Source organism: Melanerpes formicivorus, unplaced genomic scaffold (genome assembly GCF_026170545.1).
Source record: "Melanerpes formicivorus ecotype bairdi unplaced genomic scaffold, bMelFor1.0.p_v2 SCAF_9, whole genome shotgun sequence".
In the NCBI taxonomy this organism is placed as follows: domain Eukaryota; kingdom Metazoa; phylum Chordata; class Aves; order Piciformes; family Picidae; genus Melanerpes; species Melanerpes formicivorus.
This window is the reverse complement of record NW_027142361.1, coordinates 14,045,416-14,068,867: the sequence shown is the minus strand read 5'-3', so window position 1 is coordinate 14,068,867 and position 23,452 is coordinate 14,045,416. Positions and strand designations below refer to the sequence as shown.

At 50.7% G+C, this 23,452-nt stretch overlaps 2 protein-coding genes across 3 annotated transcripts in view; both read right to left on the bottom strand.

Moving 5' to 3' along the window:
- Positions 1 to 5,509: 5,509 nt before the first annotated feature.
- On the bottom strand, positions 5,510 to 16,347 carry KRTCAP3 (keratinocyte associated protein 3). The gene is given in 8 exon segments (XM_068142924.1): positions 5,510 to 5,603; positions 5,781 to 5,872; positions 6,204 to 6,270; positions 6,272 to 6,324; positions 6,547 to 6,747; positions 15,776 to 15,835; positions 15,921 to 16,218; positions 16,307 to 16,347. Coding segments are annotated over 7 exon segments (804 nt in total). The 3' UTR covers positions 5,510 to 5,603; positions 5,781 to 5,788.
- Positions 16,220 to 23,452, bottom strand: part of NRBP1 (nuclear receptor binding protein 1) — a 91,140-nt gene continuing 83,907 nt past the window's right edge. For both annotated transcript variants that reach the window (XM_068143098.1, XM_068143100.1), the window contains 11 exons: positions 23,067 to 23,150; positions 22,746 to 22,804; positions 21,276 to 21,374; positions 21,061 to 21,193; positions 20,681 to 20,783; positions 18,399 to 18,449; positions 18,182 to 18,317; positions 18,049 to 18,102; positions 17,583 to 17,646; positions 17,442 to 17,497; positions 16,220 to 17,141 (listed from right to left, as the gene is read on the bottom strand). In XM_068143098.1, the coding sequence (XP_067999199.1) occupies positions 17,043 to 17,141; positions 17,442 to 17,497; positions 17,583 to 17,646; positions 18,049 to 18,102; positions 18,182 to 18,317; positions 18,399 to 18,449; positions 20,681 to 20,783; positions 21,061 to 21,193; positions 21,276 to 21,374; positions 22,746 to 22,804; positions 23,067 to 23,150 (938 nt within the window). In that variant the 3' untranslated portion in view covers positions 16,220 to 17,042. The remainder of the gene's footprint in view (positions 17,142 to 17,441; positions 17,498 to 17,582; positions 17,647 to 18,048; positions 18,103 to 18,181; positions 18,318 to 18,398; positions 18,450 to 20,680; positions 20,784 to 21,060; positions 21,194 to 21,275; positions 21,375 to 22,745; positions 22,805 to 23,066; positions 23,151 to 23,452) is intronic.

Sequence of the window (23,452 nt, the reverse complement as noted above, 5' to 3'; positions counted from 1 at the left end):
AGGTACCATCTGAAGATGAGGAGAAAATGAGGAGGGGTTTAAAAGATTCATAGATGTGGTGCTAAGGGACATGGTTCAGCACCACACTTTAGGTAGAGTTAAATAGTGGTTGGACTCAATGACCCTAAAGAATTTTTCCAACTGAAAGGATTCTGATTCTCTTCCTTCCTGTGAGAGTTCCAGAGCACTCAGAGTGAAGTCTTCTTCTCTGGAAAGGGCCTGGAATTCAGACAAGGAGATGGGTTTTGCTGGATCACAAAGGGTGACAGCCCTGGACCAGGCTGCACAGAGAGGTTATGGAGTCTCCTTCTCTGGAGACTTCTAAACCCACCTGGATGTTATGATCCTGGGCAACCTGCTCTGGGTGAACCTGCTTTAGAATAGAATAGAATAGAATAAACCAGGTTGGAAGAGACCTTCAAGATCATCGCATCCAACCTATCACCCAACACCGCCTAATCAACTAACCCATGTAACCAAGCACCCTGTCAAGTCTCCTCCTGAACACCTCCAGTGACGGCGACTCCACCACCTCCCCAGGCAGTCCATTCCAATGGGCAATCACTCTCTCTGTGTAAAACTTCCTCCTGACCTCCAGCCTGAACTTCCCCTGGTGCAGCCTGAGACTGTGTCCTCTTGTTCTGGTGCTGGCTGCCTGGGAGAAGAGACCAACCTCTGCCTGTTTACAACCCCCCTTCAGGTAGTTGTAGAGAGCAATAAGGTCACCCCTGAGTCTCCTCCTCTCCAGGCTAAGCAGCCCCAGCTCCCTCAGTCTCTCCTCATAGGGCTTGTGTTCCAAGCCCCTCACTAACTTCGTTGCCCTTCTCTGGACTCGTTCCAGCAAGTCAACATCCTTCCTAAACTGAGGGGCCCAGAACTGGACACAGTACTCGAGGTGTGGCCTAACCAGTGCAGTGTACAGGGGCAGAATGACCTCCCTGCTCCTGCTGGCCACACTGTTCTTAATGCAGGCCAGGATGCCATTGGCCCTCCTGGCCACCTGGGCACACTGCAGGCTCATGTTCATCCTACCATCAACCAGCACCCCCAGGTCCCTCTCTGCCTGGCTGCTCTCCAGCCACTCTGACCCCAGCCTGTAGCACTGCATGGGGTTGTTGTGGCCAATGTGCAGAACCCGGCACTTGGATGTGTTAAATCTCATGCCGTTGGACTCTGCCCATCAGTCCAGCCTGTCGAGGTCTCTCTGCAAAGCCTCTCTACCCTCTAGCAGATCAACTCCTGTCCCCAGCTTGGTGTCATCAGCAAATTTACTGATGATAGACTCAATGCCCTCATCCAGATCATCAATAAAGATGTTAAAGAGGATGGGGCCCAGCACTGATCCCTGGGGGACTCCACTACTGACTGGCTGCCAGCTGGATGTGACACCATTCACCACCACTCTCTGGGCTCGGCCATCCAGCCAGTTCCTAACCCAGCTCAGAGTGCTGCTGTCCAAGCCATGGGCTGACAGCTTGGCCAGGAGTTTGCTATGGGGGACGGTGTCAAAGGCCTTGCTGAAGTCCAGGTAAACTACATCCACAGGCCTCCCCACATCCACCAGGCGGGTCACCTGCTCGTAGAAGGAGATCAGGTTGGTCAGGCAGGACCTGCCCTTCCTAAATCCATGTTGGCTGAGCCTGATCCCTTGGCCATCCTCTAAGTGCTGTGTTAATGCACTCAGGATGACCTGTTCCATGATCTTGCCTGGCATTGAGGTCAGGCTGACAGGCCTATAATTCCCTGGCTCATCCAACCGGCCCTGCTTGTGGATGGGCACCACGTTGGCCAGCTTCCAGTCCTCTGGGACATCTCCAGTGAGCCAGGACTGCTGAAAAATGATGGAGAGCGTCTTGGCCAGCTCCTCTGACAGCTCCCTCAGCACCCTAGGATGGATCCCATCTGGTCCCATGGACTTGTGGGGATCCAGGCGGCTGAGCAGATCACCAACTACCCCATTTTGGAACAGTGGAAAACTATGCTGCTCCCTGGCTCCTTCTGCCAGCTCTGCAGGCCAGCTGTCTGGAAGACATTCTGTCCTGCTAGTAAAAATTGAGGCAAAGAAGGTGTTAAGTATCTCTGCCTTTTCCTCATCCCTTATCACAACGTTCCCCTCCGTGTCCACCAAGGAGTGGAGGTTGTCTCTGCCCTTCCTCTTGCTATTAATGTATTTATAGAAGGACTTTTTGTTGTCCTTCACAGCAGAGGCCAGACTAAGCTCCAAGTGCGCTTTTGCCTCCCTAATTTTCTTCCTGCAAGACCTAGCAACATCCTTAAATTTTTCACGGGTTGCCTCCCCTCGCTTCCAAAGGTGATACACCCTCTTTTTTTCCCTTAGCTCTATTAAAAGTTCTTTAACCATCCAGGCTGGCCGTCTGCCCCGGTGGCTCATCTTCCGGCACATTGGCACAGCCTGTCCCTGAGCCTTCAACAATTCTTCCTTGAAGTAGGACCAGCACTCCTGGACCCCTTTGTTTTTAAGGGCTTTAGCAAGGGAGTTGGATGAGATGATCCCTAGAGGTCCCTTCCAACCCCTACCACGCTGGGATTCTTCAGCTCCCATGAAGAGAGATGCTGTCCCCTATGGTGTGCTGCCTCCTGCTGTAGCTGGGTGCCGGCACAGTACGTGGTACCAGGAGGTGTCCTGGGTTCTGCCCTGTAGAAGAAGAAGCGGGAGGAGGTCCAGGACTGGGTGCTGACCATGTCCATGGACCAGCGGCTGGAGCAGGTGCTGCCGCAGGACGAGTGTGACACCTACGAAGCCTCGCTGGTGGCAGCGGGCACTGGGGTGCACTCCCTGCCCTGCGTGCTGACAGGTACATGCCAGGCCAGCTCACACATGTGGTTCCATGCCCAGAGTGGGCAGGTGGTGTAGGGTGGGTCTGGAGCAGAGGAGCTGGACCATATGGACCCCAGAGGTCTGTTCCAGTGTCTCCCGTTCCATGTTTCTCCAAGTCCCTGCTTAGTCTCACACAGCACTGGCCAGGAGCCTGCCCAGGCTGCCAGCACAGGCAGCACCTGTCCCTGCTTTGCCCCAACCCCAAAAGCTGTCTGTCATGGCATGCAGTGTCCCCCAACTCACACACATCATACATTGGAGGATTGAGCAGCAGGACCTGGAGTGGGTTGGAAAAGCTGAGGGCAGGGGTGGGCCACCAAGAACAGTGCTCTGGCTCCAAAGATGGGGAGTGGAGTGCCATTATTTGACAGGCTGGTGTGTCCTTGCCAGAGGGACAGTCTCCTACCTTCCTTTGATCCCACCACTGTGGGCACCCCCTTCCTCATTCTGCTCTCCAGAAGACAAGAGGTGGCATTGCCTCATGGGAGCTGCCCCTGGCCAGCTGGCTGCAGCAGGCAGGGAAGGGGTCTGCTGTGGGTCTCATTTCTGAGGGAATTGCTATGTGACCAGGGTACCCTGTGCTAAGGAACAAGATTGAGTTCAAGCAGCCAGGCTGAGAAACCAACAAGGACACGTGGAACAAATTCCTGATGGCTGTCAAGGTAAGCCAGGCACCCTGTGGAGCAAGGAGACAGGGTGCAGGGTCTTCAGCCCCTCCTGGTGACAATATGAGAGTCCTGCTGGGTGGAGACCCACCAAACTAGGGCAGTTTTATTGCACCGGCCCTGTGTGCTGCTGGGCTGGGATTAACCTCGCCCAAGGAGCTGGAGCAGCCTCAGCCCTGCCTGTGCAGCTCTGTCAGTCCTGGGGTGCCCCTGGGCATAGGGGGACAGTGCTGCCCCCTTGTCCCTGCCAAGCCACTTTCATTCTGCAGATATCCCACAGCCCTGCATGTCAAGATGTGCTCAAGTTCCTCAGCCAGTGGTGTGGGGGTCTCCCAAGCATCAGCTTCTCTTTCCAGTGAGTTGGACCATGGCATCTTTCAGTCCTGTTCCTCAGCACCCTCCATTTCCACCCCAATAAACTAATTTCTCAACCGTGATGTGCTCCTGTTTGTTCAGGGATGCCAAGTCCATGAATATGTGTACAAGCACAGGACCACAACTCTGTACATGTGTGTGTTTTGGCCTCAACCCAGCTGTGCTAAATGTGCACCCCAGAGCACAAGTCTTCTGAGGAGCAGCTGAGGGAACTGTAGAAATGGAGACTCAGGAGAGACCTTCTCACTTTCTACAACTTCCTGAAAGGAGGCTGGAGTGAGGCAGCAGTCAGTCTCTTCTCCCAAGAAACAAGGAACAGGACAAGAGGAAATGGCCTCAACTTGTGCTGGGGCAGTTTAGATTGGACATGAGGAACAATTTCTTCCCCAAAAGGGTTGTCAAGGCCTGGAACAGCCTGCCCAGGGCAGTGGTGGAGTCCCCTTCCCTAGAGGGCTTTAAAAGCCATGCTAATGTGGTACTAAGGGACATAGTTTAGGGGTGACCTGGGAGTGCTGGGTTAATAGTTGGACTCAATGATCTTAAAGGTCTTCTCTAACCACAACAATTCTGTGATTCTCTGATCTGTCTACATCCCTAAGCCTGGTGAGGAGCAGGTGTGGATCTGGGCTTACCCAGCAGCAGTCCCATCCTTCCATCCTCCCTGCAGAACCACTGATAGTAGACAGTGTGGAAATGAAATGTTTATTTAAGAAAACAAGGGAGATTCACACCAAAAGAGGTTCTTCACTTCCCACTGCCTGGCCTGCCTGAGTGCAGGCACAGCCAGCCTGATCTTGCCTGCTCTGCAGCAGGGACACCATCACCCACATCAGGGCCAAATACCTCTGCCCACCCCCACCATGGCACATAAGAGACAGAGCCTTCAGTGTGCCAGGAAGGGCCCTGCAGCCTGGGGAGAGCAGGGTGAAGTGTCCAAGGCCCAGAGCACCTGCTGGGCTAAGGATGCCTGGTGACCCTGGGCAGTGTGTCTGGAACCTGCAGGGTTTGTCCCAGGTTGGGGGGAAGGCACATCCCTCTGTGGTGGGTCGAGAGAGAAGGCCTAGCTTTCTCTCCCCCACAAAGAGGAAAAAAACCACAGCTAACTCAGCCGGAGAAGCGGAAGGAATGCTATATTTTACAAGCAATGTGGAAAATGCAAGATATGTACATAATATATACAGTATTTACAATATATATACAGAAATATACAGCAAAGTAAAAACCCAAGAATACAGGAATGAAATTCCCTCCTCCAGACAGAGGAGGGTTCCCCCCCCATACCCCCTTCTCTCCCCCTACCTCCCTTTTTGCCCAAAGAGGGTTAGAAAGAGAGAAAAAGGTAGTTATTAAGAAAGCAGAATTTTAGTAGGCCTCATGCGAATTAGTTGCTTATCTGTTCAAGGTCACTCTGGCAAGGAGCCCAGAAGCAGCCAAGCTGGAAGGGAGAAGGAAAGGAGCAAACTGAGAAAAAACTCCAGCTGCACTAGAATTTAAAACTGCATTCTACCAATCTACCAATGAAATTCGTTTAGAATATCGATGTTTTCATTGTCTTCACCAAAACATTCAGCTAGAGTGTCCCAGCACTGTCCCTTTCTTAAAGGCACAGCCTCAAACGGTCACACCCTCCCCACTGTAGCCCACCCTACCCTTGCCTGCACCCAGGACAGGAGCATGGGGCAGGGGAAGTACCACCACGCTGGGTCAGACTCCTGCAGCAGTGCCTGGAAGGAAAGAGTAGGCATGAGAGCAGGGCTGTGCTCTGGGGCTGGGCTCATGCCAGCACCTCTGGATAGCACTTGTCCACTGTGCTTGTACAGAGACATTGCAGGGGGCTGGTGTGGGCAGGGGCCCCACTGACAGCAGCTTGTCCCCTCCTGTCCCTCAAGCATAGCCCACACCTCTCCAGCTAGGTACGAGACTCAGCCAGCCCCTCCAGGAGCTGCTGCATCTCACGTGGTGGCCTCTCCTTCACAGTACTTGGCCTGGGCAGCTGGAGAGAGGTAAAAAACAGAGGTGGAGAGCAGCAGGAATGTGTGGAAGGGCTGGACCACAGTGGGGAGGCTGTTTGCTCAGGATAGAACAGGCTCGGCTATCAGACAGATAAAGAGGAGCGTCTCCCTGCAACTACCCAAGATGAAGGGGTGCCAGTCTGCCACCAATGCTTAGAAGAAGGTCAAAATTGACATCCTCCCCTCCCACTGCTGCTCAGCCTGCTTGTATGGGAACAGGGGCCCATCAGAACCCAGCACCTTCAAAATGCAGCAAAAAGGCAGCAGGGGTGGGCAGAGGCAGGGAGCCTGAGCCAGACTGATGGGACCTACCTGGTCTTTGCCATAGATGCATGCACAGGGCCCAATACCTCGGAGGATCAGGGCCACCAAACAGCACAGCTTCTGTGACCACCAGGACCATGGAGGGGATCCAGAGTGCCAGGGCTGTGTCCTGCAGAGCAGAGGGTCAGAGGCTCCTCAGGAGCATGGTTCCTTCACCCAAGCAACATGTATGGGACTGAGTGGAGGCTGAGCAGACATGGCAGGAGAGAGAAAGGGAGAGGGAGGCAGAGTGAGGGGAAGAGAGGCAGGGAGAAGGAAAGAAGACAAAAGTGGAAGCAGAGAAAAGAAGAGCAGGAAGGAGCAGGGCACTGTGATGGCCCTGCAGACTTGCATAGATGCATGTGGTGTTGAAGGGACAGTCGTTGGTGACGATGGCAGCGTGGGCATCAGCAGGCAGCGCAGAGCTGTTGCAGCCTATGACAAGGTGCCTGCCCCAGCCGTGGATGGTGAGGGCAATGGCCAGCACCAGGCCCACGCTGCACGCTGTGGACAGGAGGAGGTTCAACAGGGACACACTTAGTAGAGTCCAGTGCTGCAGGCAGCAAGGAGAACACATGAGAGCAGGCATGGCAAAGCCAGGGGAGATTCTAGGGCTGGGTACACCATGCCTCAGCACTTCACTCTCCAGGGTCACAGGGGTGATGGGACCCACCAGATGTTTGCAACGAGCGAGCCCATGCAACCTCTTACCCCTTCTAGCATGGCTCAGCCCTATGCTCAGATGAAGCTTTTCATAGTTTCATAGTTTCATTCAGGGTTGGAAGGGACCACAAGGATCATCTAGTTCCAACCCTGCCATGGGCAGGGACACCCCACACTAGATCAGGCTGGACAGAGCCTCATCCAGCCTGCTCTTAAACACCCCCAGGGACGGAGCCTCGACCACCTCCCTGGACAACCCATTCCAGGGTTTCACCACTCTCATGGTGAAGAACCTCCTCCTCACATCCAGCCTGAATCTCCCCACCTCCAGCTTCATTCCATTCCCCCTAGTCCTATCACTACCTGAGATCCTGAGAAGTCCTTCCCCAGCCCTCCTGTAGGCCCCCTTCAGATACTGGAAGGCCACAATTAGGTCACCTCGGAGCCTTCTCTTCTGCAGACTGAACAGCCCCAACTCCCTCAGTCTGTCCTCATAGGAGAGGTGCTCCAGCCCTCTGATCGTCCTTGTGGCCCTTCTCTGGACATGCTCCAGCACCTCCACATCCCTCTTGTAATAGGGGCTCCAGAACTGGACGCAGTACTCCAGGTGGGGTCCCACCAGGGCTGAGTAGAGGGGGAGGATCACCTCCCTCGACCTGCTAGCCACACTTCTCCTGGTGCATCCTTCATCCCATCTGTGAGCTCCAAGATCCCAGACGACTCCTTTCCACTGGCTCCTGCATCATGGGAGCTCCAGCTCACTGAGAGCTGAGGCTCCCCCCTCCCCCCAGCAGTCTGCCCCCTGCTGGCCCATCCTCTGAGACCCCACCCCCTGCTGCAATTCCATCCACCATGAAAATCAGAATGGTTGAGGTAGAAAAATACCTCTAAGATAAGTCCAGCTGTTAACCCAGCACTGCCAGGTCACCACATGTCCCTCAGCACTGCACCCACAGGGATTGGGATTCTACCAGTACGCTGGACAGCCTGTTCCAGGGCTTGATAACCATTCTGAGGAAGAAATTGCTCCTCACACCCAACCTAAACCTCCTCTGGTGCAACCTGAAGCCATTTCGTCTTGTTCTATTCTTTGTTCCTTGAGAGAAGAGACTGATCCCCGCTCAGGTCTCCCCTGCACCTCCAGGCTTTTCTGACCCAGACCGGTGTCCTGTGTCCAGCCTTGTCGAGGGTTGGAAGGGTAAGGCCAAGAAACCTCTTCCCTCCCCCCTGTAAAGTAAAGGGAAGGAAAATTGAAGGGAAAGGAAAAAAAACAACTCACAGCTGAATTAGCAAAGCAGTGGAGCTGTATATTTACAAAGCAATGTAGGATATGCAGGGGAATATATACAAATTTACAATATTTACAATATATACAAAGATATAAAATAAAGTAACACAGAAATGAGAGTTCCCCCCTCAGCAGAGGGGGTTCCCCACCTCTGCTCTCCCCTCTCTCCCCCCCTTTCCCCAGAGTAGGTCAGAAAAGAGAGAGAAAGAGAAAGAAAGAAGTTAAAAGCAGTTTTGTGTTAATTGGAAAGCAGTTAATACAGGCCGCCTATCTTATCGGTTTCAAGGCCGAAGTCTTGGCAGAAAGCCCAGCACAGAAAGCTGCTGCCCAAAGAAGAGGCAGAAGCAAGACTGATAGAAAAGTGCTGGAATGCCCAGTTGTGGTGGGTTTGGAAGGGGTAAGGCCAAGAAGCCTCCTCTTTTCCCCCTTGTAAAGTAAAAGGGAAAAAAAAATTGAAGGGAAAGAAAAAAAAACTCACAAGCTGAATTAGCAAAGCAGTGGAGCTATATTTACAAAGCAATGTAGGGTTTGCAGGGGAATATTTACAAATTTACAATATATACAATATATACAAAGATATACAACACAGTAACACAGAAATGAGAGTGACCCCCTCGGCAGAGAGGGGTTCCCCACCTCCGCTCTCCCCTCTCTACCCCCCCTTTCCCCAGAATGGGATAGAAAGAGAAAGAAAAGAGAGGAAAAAAAAATGTTAGAAGCAGTTTGTGTTAATTGGAAAGGAGTCAATATACAGGCCTGGTATCTTGTTTTCAAGGCCGAGGCCTTGGCAGAAAGCCCAGCACAGAGACAGAGCTGCAGAGCTGCTGCACCGTGGAAAGGAAGAAGCAAGACTGACAGAAAAGTCGTGGAAATGTCCAGTTCACTCTCAGTTCAGAAGGTGCTTCCTCCCACTTCACCAATGAAATTAGTTTAGACTATTCCTTCCGTTTACCAATTTCCGTCCACCATATTCCCTTTCTTAAGGGGGCAACGTCAACCGGCCACAGTCCACCCCTTCTAAACAATTTCATTGGTTATTCATACTGTCCATCCAATCCAAAACGATATTTACAGTTCGTGAGTAAAGTTCATAGTCCATTCCGGCTATGCTCAGATGTAGATGATTCAAAAGTCCAAGAAAATCAGAAAATGAGAAAAATGGAAAACAGTTCATTTCTTCACCGACGAAGCGAAGAAAAGGGAAACAGGGATTCTCAGGGTCTCTTAGTTGACTCAGGGCTCTCAGGGATCTCAGGGTTCGTGCACTGTAGATTCCTCGTTGATTCTTCCTTTAGACGCGATGTAGCTGTACAACAGTTCGAAATTAACCTCTTTCAGCTAAAGTTAAATTTCTTTGTGGAATACAATGAATTTCACCATTCTCTTGCATTACCCAATAAGTGTGACCCGGACCTTCAGCTGAAACCACCCCTCGGACAGGCTTAGCCTCTCCTGAGGGTGAAAATACCCAAACAGTTTTACCTAACAGATTCTTTTCTCTAACAACAGGAACTCTATCACCTTCTACTTTCCGTAGCAAATCTGATTGTGCAGGTCCAGCTCGGTTCACTGAACCTCTACTATTTACCAGCCAGGTTGCTTGTGCTAAATGTTTTTCCCAGTTTTTCAAAGATCCACCCCCCATGGCTTTGAGAGTGGTCTTCAACAAACCGTTGTAGCGTTCAATCTTCCCTGAAGCTGGTGCATAGTAGGGAATGTGGAATATCCACTCAATACCGTGCTCTTTTGCCCAGTTCTTTACAAGGTTGTTCTTGAAATGAGTTCCGTTGTCTGACTCAATCCTCTCTGGAGTTCCGTGTCTCCACAGGATTTGTCTCTCCAGACCAAGAATGGTGTTGCGTGCAGTTGCATGTGGAACTGGATAAGTTTCCAACCATCCAGTGTTTGCCTCTACCATAGTAAGCACGTATTACTTACCAGAACGAGAACGTGGTAGAGTGATGTAGTCAATCTGCCAAGCTTCACCATACTTGTACTTGGACCATCTGTCACCATACCACAAGGGCTTAAGTCGTTTTGCCTGCTTAATAGCAGCACAAATATCACAGTCATGGATGACTTGTGTGATAGCATCCATGGAAATGTCTATGGATCTGTCACGAGCCCATTGGTATGTTGCATCTCTGCCTTGATGTCCTGACGAATCGTGAGCCCACCGAGCTAAGAATATCTCACCTCGGTGTTTCCAGTCGAGATCAAGATTAGAGTCCATGTCTACTTGAGAAACTCTTGCAGCTAGATCTGCCTGATGGTTGTGTTGTTGTTCCTCAGTAGCTTTGCTCTCAGGAATGTGAGCATCGATGTGTCTCACTTTCACTGGAATTCTCTCGATTCGATCAGCAATGTCCTGCCACAGGTTGGCTGCCCAAATGGGTTTTCCTTTTCTCTGCCAACCACTCTTCTTCCAGTTCTTTAGCCAACCCCATAGAGCATTGGCTACCATCCATGAGTCGGTGTAGAGATAAAGCTTTGGCCATCTCTCACGTTCAGCTACATCGAGAGCTAGCTGGACAGCTTTTACCTCTGCGAACTGACTGGATTCTCCTTCTCCATCTTTCGCCTCTGCAACTCGGCGTGTTGGACTCCACACTGCAGACTTCCACCTTCGCTTATTCCCAACATAACGACAGGAACCGTCTGTGAACAAAGCATATTTCTTTTCATCATCAGAAAGGTCATTGTAAGGAGGAGCTTCCTCAGCACGAGTTACTTTCTCCTCTGGAGGCTTAGCACAGTTGATACCTTCAGGCCAACTTGAGATCACCTCCACTAGACCAGGTCTTTCAAGATTTCCCATTCGAGCTCTCTGTGTTATCAGAGCCATCCACTTAGACCAGGTTGAGTCTGTGGCATGATGTGGTGTGGATCCTTTGCCTTTGAACATCCAATTCAAAACTGGTAATCTGGGAGCTAGAAGAAGTTGTGATTCAGTTCCAATCACTTCAGAAGATGCTTTTACTCCTTCACAGGCAGCTAAGATTTCTTTCTCTGTTGGAGTATAATTAGCCTCTGAACCTCTGTAACCTCGACTCCAGAAACCAAGAGGTCGTCCACGTGTCTCACCTGGAGCTTTTTGCCACAAGCACCAGGTTGGACCATTGTCACTTGCAGCCGTGTACAAAATGTTCTTAATGTCTGGACCATCTCAGACAGGTCCCAGACCCATTGCTTGAACTACCTCTTGCTTTATCTGGTCAAAGGCTGCTTGTTGTTCAGGTCCCCAGTGGAAATGGTTTCTCTTTCGAGTCACATCATACAGAGGTTTCACAATTTGACTGTATCCAGGAATGTGTAGTCTCCAAAATCCCACTATCCCCAAGAAACGTAGGGTCTCTTGCTTGTTGGTGGGATTTGCCATGGTAGAGACTCTATTCACCACATCCACTGGAATGTGTCGGCGTCCATCTTGCCATCGCACTCCCAGAAATTGAATCTCTGTGGTAGGTCCTTTCACCTTGTCTCGCTTGATGGCAAAACCTGCATTCAGAAGAATGTCAATGATTTTGTTACCTTTCTCGAAGACTTCCTCAGCAGTTTTACCCCAGACGATGATATCATCGATGAACTGGATGTGTTCTGGAGCGCCGCCTTTCTCCAGAGCATCGTGGATCACTGCATGACAGATGCTTGAGCTGTGGATCCAGCCCATTGGCAGTCTGTTGAAAGTGTACTGGATTCCTCTCCAGGTGAAAGCAAACTGAGGCCTGCATTCCTCTGCTATGGGAATAGAGAAAAATGCATTAGCAATGTCTATGGTAGCATACCATTTGGCCTCTTTGGATTCCAGCTCATACTGTAGCTCCATCATGTCTGGTACTGCTGCACTCATAGGTGGTGTCACTTCATTTAGGGCTCGGTAGTCTACCGTCAGACGCCAGTCTCCATTCTGCTTCCGCACAGGCCACACTGGACTGTTGAAAGGTGAATGAGTTTTGCTGACGACTTTCTGACTTTCCAACTGACGAATCAGATTCTGAATGGGCAACAAAAAGTCACGGTTGGTTCTGTATTGTCTGTGATGCACAATCTGAGAAGCAACCGGCAATTTAATGTCCTGTATCTTATGTTGTCCCACAACTGCAGATTCATCAGAAAGTTCAGGTCTGGCAGATAGCTTCAATTTTTGTCCATCAATTTCTATAGAAGCTACTCCAAAAGCCCATTTGTAACCTCTAGGGTCTTTGAAACGTCCTTCTCTCAGAAAATCAATTCCCAAAATACAAGGCGCATCAGGTCCGGTCACAACTGAATGCTTCCTCCATTGTTTACCAGTTAAACTTATATTAACCTCTACCTTACTTAATTCTTGAGATCCACCAGTGACTCCCAGAATAGTTATAGACTCTGATCCCTGATAATTTGATGGTATTATGGTGCACTGAGCTCCTGTGTCAACCAAGGCCCTGTACTTCCGAAATTGTGAAGTGCCAGGCCACTGGATGTACACATCCCAATAGATTCTGTTATCTCTGTTATCCCTCTCCTCCCCCTGGCGGGAGGCAGGGCACCCCTAGTTATGGGGAACATGCGCACATGTGCATTGCACATAGTTTGCAGGGTGATAACTTTGCATGTTATAACTGGAGCCACTGTTGGAGCTACTATGGTTGTTCTGGGGAACTGTGGAAGTAACAGCTACCCTTCTGGTATTGCTACCTCGGGTTCTGCCACTTTGCAATTCCCTCAGTCTCCTGAAAAGATTAGAAATTGGTTGGCCATCCCAGCGGTTCATGTTCTCACCAAACTGATCACGCAGAGTTATCCAAATAGTTCTACGTGATTGCCTTGGTGGTCTGTTTTGGAATGACCTGTTTTGGAATGTCCTGTTTTGGAATGACCTCCTTGGAGGACGTGTATTCCTCACAGATGAAACTTGTACCCACCTGGAGGAGGAATTGAAACTATCCCTTTGTGCCAATTGGGATATGGAATTTCTAAATTCATCTTTTAACTCTCTTATGAAATTCTGAATATCACCAGACATCGTTTTAATGGCCGAAACCAAAGAACCACGTGTCATGCTTTCCTCCAATTGTCTCATTTGATCACTGAATTGGCCAACCGTAGGAGAAACTCCACCATAACTTCTTGACACAATTCTGCTTGCCAGAATGTTTGCATAATTAGAAGGAGCAAGTTTGATGATCTTTTTAGCAAGACCAATACCCACAGGAATGTCATCAGGATTCAGAGTTTCATGTTCACCATAGAGTAGCTCTCTAACAGCAAATTCTCTCAAGCGCTTAATTCCCTCATCTATGGTAGTCTAGGGTTTAGGATTCCAGGGAAGATCATCTCGGGAAGGGTATCTCAGGGCAACCGCCATTAAAAGGCGTATCCACAGATTAACCTTACCGAGAGCTTCGCCTAGATGTCTATCTATTCCATTGTCCCTTGAGAGAGTTCCTAACTGAGCTGCTGACTTGTCTCCAACTGTTAGAGCTGAAGCACCTGTATCATAACACCTACTAAGCCAAGCTAGAACTGGCTCCTTATCTGCCCTGGTGAAATCTTTACGGACATTTCGCAATTCCTCCCGTGGTGACGAACAGTCTGTAATATCATCTTCCTCCTCGTCTCCCTGAATTCTTTGCCCATATAATCCTGCTGTCATTCTCCTAAGGATCTCTTTAAGCTGAGAACCACCTTTGCCAGCTGCTTTCCTAGCTTCATCTCTATCCTGCTTTGATCTCACTAGGTTAGCTAGATCTTTAAAACAAACCTTCTCTTCCTCCTGAGCAGGATCTTTTAGAGTAGAGGGCCCCTCACCAGGATCAGTCTCCTCCTCTTCTTCTCCATCTTTGCCCTTTCCAGCTCTAGTCTTTAAAGGAGCCACCTTAACTGGAGCTGTGTTTGAATTTACAGCCACCTTAATGGAAGCTGACAGGTCCTGAGATAAATCAGCTGCTGGGGCAGTGACTTCTGGTCCCACCGAGGGAGTGGGTGGAAGTGACGTTGCTCCGTTAATGGCCGATGGAGAAGAAGAAGAAGGAGAAGGAGTGGGAGAAGGAGTAGGTGCCATGTTGATACCAGCCAATGCCCTTGGCTGCTTGCTAGAATCAGCAAAGTCATTTAGGGCTGCTTTACCAATTAACTTTTTAGCCTTCTTTTTGACTGACACGGGTTCTGCACAGTCCTCGTCACTAGATGACTCTGGGACTGATCGAGAGCCACGGCGTTTTCTTTTTGATCTAGTTTTAATAACAAAACACGCCCTGGACACCTTTTTCTCTCGCCACAAGGAATACAGAGAAAACACATTAATTATCACCAGCAGCAGAATTATACACATCACATAAATCACCTTTGGATCCCAGGCATCACCTAAAGTTACTTTCTCCTCAGGCGGAATCTTAAAACCCTTTATCTCAATTGGGAGAGTGGTGGAGGTAACATTCCTGTATCTCACTGGCCATAGGAAATTAATACATTTTCCATACCATAATTTAACTCTATACATAACCCACATATAAATTGTCCGCACCAAATATTTGCCCAGGTAATCCAAAATCAAACCCAAACAATACCTGTAAACCAGAGCCCCAAAAATTGAAAAGAATAATCGCTCCACAAACCACAATACCTTCATGTTTGCTAATTCAGCTAGAAAACACTAAATCAATCAAATAATAAATTAAACTAATTATCTGCCCCACGTTGGGTACGCCAATAAAAAAAATGTGGTGGGTTTGGAAGGGGTAAGGCCAAGAAGCCTCCTCCCTTCCCCCTTGTAAAGTAAAAGGGAAAAAAAAATTGAAGGGAAAGAAAAAAAAACTCACAAGCTGAATTAGCAAAGCAGTGGAGCTATATTTACAAAGCAATGTAGGGTTTGCAGGGGAATATTTACAAATTTACAATATCTACAATATATACAAAGATATACAACAGAGTAACACAGAAATGAGAGTGACCCCCCTCGGCAGAGAGGGGTTCCCCACCTCCGCTCTCCCCTCTCTCCCCCCCCTTTCCCCAGAATGGGATAGAAAGAGAAAGAAAAGAGAGGAAAAAAAAATGTTAGAAGCAGTTTGTGTTAATTGGAAAGGAGTTAATATACAGGCCTGGTATCTTGTTTTCAAGGCCGAGGCCTTGGCAGAAAGCCCAGCACAGAGACAGAGCTGCAGAGCTGCTGCACCGTGGAAAGGCAGAAGCAAGACTGACAGAAAAGTCGTGGAAATGTCCAGTTCACTCCCAGTTCAGAAGGTGCTTCCTCCCACTTCACCAATGAAATTAGTTTAGACTATTCCTTCCGTTTACCAATTTCCATCCACCATATTCCCTTTCTTAAGGGGGCAACGTCAACCGGCCACACCAGTTCACTCCCAGTTCAGAAGGTGCTTCCTCCCACTTCACCAATGAAATTAGTTTAGATTCTTCTTTTGTTTACCAACATCCATCCACCATATTCCCTTTCTTAAAGGCACAGCCTCAAACGGTCACAAGCCTGCTGCCCGCCCACCCTTCCTGGTGCGGCCAGGCCAGCGCTTCCCGCGACAGTCACACTCCCCGCCGGCGCCGAGAAGGAAGGAAGCAGGGAGCGGCTGCCGAGGGGGCTGGGCCGGGCTGTGCCGCACCATGCCCGGCCTCTGCCCCTCGACGGCGCCGCACTCACCATGGCTGCCCGGGACGGGTTGTGCGACACTAGGATGGCGACGATGCCCACGGCGATGCTCTGCGGGAAGAGACCCAAGATCGACCTGCGGCTAGAGCAGGGCCAGCCCGGCCCCCTGGCCCCCGCCCGGCCCCACCACGCTCACCAGTAGCCCCGAGCCCACCGACACCACGTTGGCCACCGTGTACTCGGGAGTGACGGTGCGGCGGGCGCCGACCACATGCCGAAGGACCGAGCCGTGGACGATGGCACCGAGCACCAGACTCCCGTGGCCCGGTACGATCAGTGCCAGCCCGGCCCGCATCAGCCGCCGAGGCTCAGCCGGGCTCCGCCATGGCCATGGCCGCCGCCCGAAGAGAACCGTGCCGGGGAGAAAGAAAGAACCGCCCCAGGGAGGAGAGAACAGTCCCGGGGAGAGGAGAAGGGCACGGAAAGAGACAGGACTCAGGTATTTACAAAACAGTTTATTAAAAATAGGAAATTATATAAATGAGATGCAGGGGGGGAGCCGCGGGCCCAGCACCCTGGGACGAGAACGGGGGTGGAGTAGGGACAGGTCCCAGCGCTGCCATCGGGATCCGGGACAGGCCCCACCGCCCTGGGTGAGCCCGCAGCTGTACAGGTCCAGCGGGAGTCGGAGCTCCGGGAGGCTGCAGGAGCCGCAGCCCCGCACAGCGCAAGGCCAAGCGGCCGCGCAAAACCAGTAAACAAAGTGCAGCCAACTGGGAGCGAAGAGGAGAAGCGCCAGGCAGGGGGAACCTGGCCCCCGACCCAGCTGTCCCTGCCCAATAAGTGGGGGGACTGGTGCCAGAGTCGGGTGGAGGGCAGAGTGGGCAGCAGGGTTTGGGGCTCCCCCCTTTACCGTTAAATTAAAAAAAAAAAAGAAAACCAAGCCCCCTACAAAACAAAACAAAGAAATTAATAAAACCAAAGGAAAAAAAATCCCAAAACATTTCTGTGCTGTGCAAAAGACACTGTACAATTCAAACAGAACAAACTCCATGCACATGAAGGGGGCCGTGGAACCCCCCAGGCCAGGACCTGGCTCTGCAGGTACCACCCAACGGAAGGAGGGCTGGAGATAATACTGATGCGCAAAGTCCCCTGGAGCGGGCAGCAGGGAGGACTGTTGCTGGGCCCAGCCACGGCACATGCAGGGTGAGCTTCTGAGCACTGCAGCTGGGGTCTCGCCGATGCCCTACGCTGATGGACAGACACAGAGGGGGTCACAGGCCACAGGGCTGCCGTGCCGGCTGCCTGGGGGCTGCTAAGATGACACAGTCACTGCCGTCAGTGCTCCGTTCCGGGTGTAGTAGAACTTGCTGAATGCCTCTTCAAGTAAACAGGTAAGTCTGCTCTGGTCAGCCTGCGAAGGACAAGAGCTTGGCTGCAGCCGGCAGCTGCTGGCCCTGAGCGGGGGCATGTCTTACTCCTCCTGCTTCCCCAGCTAGAAAAGAGCTAATCACAGAATCCCAGCATGGTGGTGATGAGAAGGGTCCTCTGAGGATCATCTTGCCCAACCCCACTCTGCTAAAGCAGGGTCACCCACAGCAGGTTGCCCAGGATCACAATATCCAGAGAAGGAGACTCCACAACCTCTCTGGGCAGCTTAGTCCAAGGCTGTGATCCAGCATAAACCATCTCCCTGAGCCTGAAGCCTGCTTACCTCGCTGATGAACCCAAGCTGGACCAGTTCAGCTGCCAGCTCCTGGATGTTATCATCTGCAACACAAGGAAGGGTCAAAGTTACAGTTCTGAGCATGCTGCTGGCCCCAGTGCACCAGAGCATGGGAGGAAAGGTACTTACTGGGCTGCAGGTCACAGCTCAAGTGTCGATTCAACTTGTCTTCCAGTTTCAGCAGCAATGTTAACTACAGGGTAAAGAAGTTCTCATGAGGGGCTGCAGTCCTGTGGGCTGACACAGGCTGTGGCACCATAGCCAGCCAGCAGCACCCCAAAATCCCATCAGGAAAGGAATGACACCCTCCAGAGCCCCACAGAACAGCCACATCCAGTTCCACTCCAACTCATAGTCATCAGTATCATCCTCCCATGGAGGAAGCCTGATTCTGGGGGTGGGCCAAAATCATTCACTGTATGCCAAGTCAGATTCAGAGGCCTGGACCAGGCTTTGGGTTCCAAAAATGGCAGTTGTGACAGCAGAGGTCCCTCTGAGACCAGCCTGGATCCCAGCAGTGGAGCCACCAGCTCTGCACCCTGCCCCAGGACACCCCCACACAGCACACTCAGCCAGAATATGGGAAGGAACATACATGGTGCTTCACACCCTCCTCCACGGACTCAATGTTGCATTGCATCAGCACCACCTGAAACCAAAGCAGAGACCCCATGACATGACTGCCACACAGCCCAGGGAGGGGAGGGACAAAGCTCCTTGCCTCTCACCTTGCGGGTCTCCACCTCAGCAGGCTCTGGAGTTGGGGTTTTCACAGAGGGAGGAGCGATCGGGGACTTCACCACAACCTGCTGGGGCTGCTGGGGACGAGGCATCCCAAAAGCTGTGAGCGGGTAGATACCGTTCCTGTGAGCGAGGAGCCTCAGGTTATGCCTCTCTCAAGGGTTTCCAGTTTCAGTTAAAGGTGCCCTTTAGAACCCCTCTTACCTTACATCCTCCAGGAACTTGTCTAGCTCCAGTGCTGGAGATTGTGAGAAGCTGGGAAAAGAGAAATAAAGCACTGAGGTGAGATGCCATCTAACAGAACCATCCACTGTAGTCTCTTTGGATGCAGTTTCAAATCCCCAGGTCCCAGACTACAGACATGTCAGTGGTAGGATGAGTATGGAGAGAAGTGAGACAGACTTCAGTCTCCCTGTAGAGGTAGGAACTGTTCAGAAGCTGAGGATGAGGTGACACCTTAGTTACAGCAGAAAGCAGAGCAATCATCACTGCTCTCTAAGACAATTGTCCAAAGCAAACAATTGTTTGGCAGCCAGTCCAGCAAGACTGTGCTCCTAGCAGGGTTCTTCAGAGACATCTCATACCAGACCCCTGAAACCTGTGTCCCATCTCCAGAAGAGCTCTGCAAAGGCAAGAACCTCTGCTGGCACAGCATGACCAGCCACATAAGTCCAAACCAGGAACTAGAAACTACACCTCAGGGTGTAGTGCCCTGTCCAAACAGCCTCTTACTGCAGTCTGGGGCACTTGTGCTCTCTGTAATTGCTTTCCCAGATTGTCTGTTCAGATTGGTGGCTTCTGAATGCTATGTCCCAGCAGAAGTCTTCTTGCCATTTCATTCAATTCCTCACTCTCTAACTCCACTGAACATCTTCCTTGCTGGTGGAGGACAGTAAGCACTGATAGCCCCTACCCTCTTGTTGCATCTTGTACATTTACTGCTCTTCCTCACCCCCAAGCACACACAGTTCCTCCATGTGGCGAGAGCAATCTCCAGCCCCTTGGACTCAGCTCTCTGATCTCCTCCAGGACTGCTGCTGCTTTGTATGTGTGCCTTGTACAGGTAACATCTGTCAGCATTTCACCCAACTAACCCCCTCTCCCAGTATCTGACACCCCTTCCTGTACTTGCTCTTGCTTACAGCTGCACAGCAGCATGTTTTCAACAAGCTGCACATTGTCCTTTCCCATGGTGGCACTCAGCCCTCAGGGAGAGCAGCATCACATCTTTCTCTAAAGCAAGCCACTGCTGTCTCTTGCATGGCACAGAGTCAGCACCAGCACAGTCCACAGCAAGTAGCTTGTTTCTTTCTGGTTTTGACTAATGAGGACACACATGTTCTCCTACTTTACCAATTCCCCAGCAAAACGCTTTCCTCATCACCTTATTAAAGGCAGATTTCTAGTGTCCACTTGACCACAGCTTCTTTGTAACAGCCAGATCCCTCCAAGTACTCTGGCCTGCCAGTTTTGGTCTTAGCTGTGTATCTGCCTCCACTCCCCAGCCACCCTGCAGACCTTCAGCATACATCTCCTCTTTTTTGTCTTCTCCAGCACTCCTGAGACACTGCACTCCTGAAAAGCAAGTCCCAGGCTGGCTTACGCCAATGCTCTACAGATGGAAGTCCCATGTATGTGAAGAATCTCTCCTGCACAGCTTTGGCTGCTTGTTCCTCATCCTCCATTTTGAACCTTTACCATTCCCAAGGACTCCCCTAGAAGCACTCTAGTCCTCTCTGGAAATACAGCATCCACACCTTAGCCTCTCCAGCTAAGCCTCTGACTCACTGAGGTTTCATTATCCAACATCTCACATCACTCTTTCACCCTCCATGTGCTTTGTAGCTATTATGGTCACTTACTTTGGAAGCCACTTCCACATTTGAAGTGGCTGCTGTGTGTCACTGACAGCTGCCCAAAGCAGCCTTTCCCTCTGTACATTGCAGAACAAGCTGCTCCATTAAGGAAGCACTGAGGAGTTTCACAAGCCTGTGACTGGCCCAAGTCCTTTCCCCAAACCATTTATAGCATCACAGACTCTTTTAGGCTAGAAAAGACCTTTAAGCTCATGGAGTCCAGCCCTTAACCCAGCACTGCCAGGTTACCACTAAACCATGTCCCTCAGCACTACATCTACATGGCTTTCAAATACCTCCAGGAATGATGATTCAACCAGATTTTACTAAGGACTGTTCCAACTACAGTGTGTTCACTTTTCACCTGTCCTTCAAGGGACAATTCTCATTGTCCCCTCCATTGAATCTGCTCAGAGATCATGGGTGCAAGGTGTTCTTCTACCCAAGAGTTATTCTCCTTCACTGGTCCCTTCACCACCAGCAGTGTCCACTCCCTCATTCCCTGGTTAGTTGTAAAACACCAGCATGAGTATCAAGGAGCACAGATCCTCCTGTGCTCTCACCAGGGCTCTGGCATCCCTTCCTCATGCAGCTGAGAAGCTTCATCCAAGCACACAACAGGGTACTCACATCATCTTGACTCCTTCCCGGTCCACATGACTTATCTCTGCCAACACTGCACTCATGTCCAGGTTTTTGGTCATTTCTTCTAAAGCATTTTCAGGAATCATGTCTATTTAAAAAAGCCAACCAAATCAAACCAAGTCAGAAGAGCTGCAGTTCCTTTCCAACTTAAGAACAGCAGAAAACCCCAGAGGCTGCCAAACTCATGCCCCTCAGAGCTGTCTGGGCACCACAGTCCCCCAGCTCTGCAGCGACCTCAGCTCTGTTCCCAAGGCCCTGCCAGCTAGGAGCAGCATTAAGGTCATGATTTCCAGTAACACCAACTGTACTGGCAGCTGAGTGGAGCTCTGCAGGACAGCTGTGGAACCCTGGAACTCCATACTCACGCTGATGTCCAACGATACAGTGAGCAGCCAGCAGCTTTAGTGATGGCACCTCAAACAACGCCTGGTGAAACAGGAGCTCCCGGGCAGTGGGACGCTTGCCAGGATCCTGTTCTAGACACTTCTGGATGAACTCCTGAAAGGCAGAGTTGCATGAGATGATGTGCAATGTCACAGCAGCTGCAGGGGCACAGAGCCCTCCTCCCTCCCTCACTCACCCTCTGCAAGGGGTCCTCCAGCAGCTGGATGGCACTGTTGATGGCTTCCTGGGGCACATAGGAGGACTCGCCATTACCCTGGATCTCCAGCACCGCCATCTGCAAGCACAGAGTATGGCCTGAGGACTGCTCATTGTGTTGAGCAGAGCTCAGGGGGACCACTGCCAAGAGTGAAATCACAACAGCAGTGTTGCTTGGGGCTATCTGAGGTCAGGGTTTGTGGAGGCAGAAAGAGAATGTCTGCCTCGTTATGGTGGCTTGTCTCTAGCACCCTAATAGCTTGCCAGAGACCTGGGCACTGTGCCAGCATCACCCTGGACAGCATCTCCTTTTTGAATCTCTTGATCCATTTGCCTGTGCTTTGCTTGACACTTCCCATCCTCTAATGAAGCTGGGACTGGACCAGTGCCAGAAGCTGATCATGTCCCCCCTGGCTGCATGACTAGCTCTTTATTACAGGCAGGAAAGCAAGTGCACCACACCATCCAGCACGGGTTTCAGCAAACACATCCCTTGCTAGGAAAGGCTGGCACAAGATTCCAGACAAGGTCTTAAGATTTGATGTTGGACTACATGACTTTTAAAGGTCCCTTCCAACCCAAACCATTCTATGATTCAACTCAAGTTTTGCTTCCCAGGAGTGGTGTGCTTCCAACAGCTCTCTTCCTCCTTTCTTTACAGGATGTACAGCACTCTCAGATTTCTTTGTGATGGTTCTGACAGTTCTTCCCAGAAAATACCAACAGCTCCTGTTTGCTAGACTTAGGCCTACTGATTGCAAGGACAGAGGAACCACTAAGCTCCTAAGGTCAGGTACATCAGATTTGTACATGGCTGCAACCAGTTCCTGTCTCAGGTAGGGACTGTTCTGGACCAGAATGTTTATGGACTACATCTGTCCTCTCCTCTGGATACCAGAGGAACAGGTAACCCCCAAGAAGGGGAGTTCTGGTTGCCAAGTACATCATGTACAGTTTGTTGTAGTGACTGCTCCCACCAGCTAATGGATCAGACTTCAGAACCACAAAACCAGATCACCAATAAACCACATCCCTCAGCACCACATCTACATGACTTATAAATCTCTCCAGGGATGGGGACTCCATGACTGCCCTGAGCAGCCTGTTCCAGGGCTTGACAACTCTTTTAGGGGAAAAATTGCTCCTCATGTCCAACCTAAACCTCCTCTGGCACAACCTGAAGCTGTTTCCTCTCATCCTATCAAGCCCTGCAGAATAATGAACTGCACATGAAGAATTGCAGAAAGAACCATACATTGATGAGCTAATAATTGCTCAATAAGGCACTGGGGAAGCCCCAGCAGGGATCTCACCAAGGCAAAGTGCATTTGACTTGGAGAACAAAGAGTACATTTCAAAGCCAACCCACCCATAACCACAGCATCTCTACAGAGCCATCTCCTTCCCTCAGATTCCTTCTCTGTCCCAGAGCCAGTGGTTCCACACTCACCTCCAGTGCACACATCCCAAAGGAGTAAATGTCCACAGCAGTAGTGACATTGGCAACTTCTGTAACATAGAAAATAGGGCTCTGTTATCAGTCCATCCCTGCACTCAGCAGGACCTGCAGGACCATCTCTATGGTAGCCTGCTGTGATAATCCTGCAGGCTTCTCTCCCTTTTCTGTTCTCAAAGAACAGGGGAGTTGAAGCATTTAAGCAGGCAAATAACCCAGAACTGTTAATGTGACATCTGCCACAAGCCTGTAGCTGCAAACAAGATGCTTGGAACAGCTCAGAAGCATTAGCAAGGTCAACAAAACCAGGCTCACCTCCATATTCTGGGGCAAAGAAGTGCAGGTTCTTCTGCTCCTCACGACAGGTCTTCACATGGTTGTTAATTGTGTCCGGTGCCACTAGAAGAGAGCCATGAGCCTTTAGGATACAAGAAAACATAGCCTGTCCCTATCTAGACCCTAGGCAACACATGCAGCTCCAGGCCCCTCTGGGTCCCAGAGGGACAGCACAGCAGAGTCACATTGGCCCTTCATCAGTCCCACATCTCCAAGAGCAAACCTGGAGACCACAGCTTCTGCCAAACAGGAAGACAGGCTGGGAAGGACTCCCTGATGAAGTGCAAGTTCTGAAAGCACTTGAGATCAGATCTGTAGCATTCATCACAGGCAACTCAATGATAACCTAGGAACAGCCAGAAATC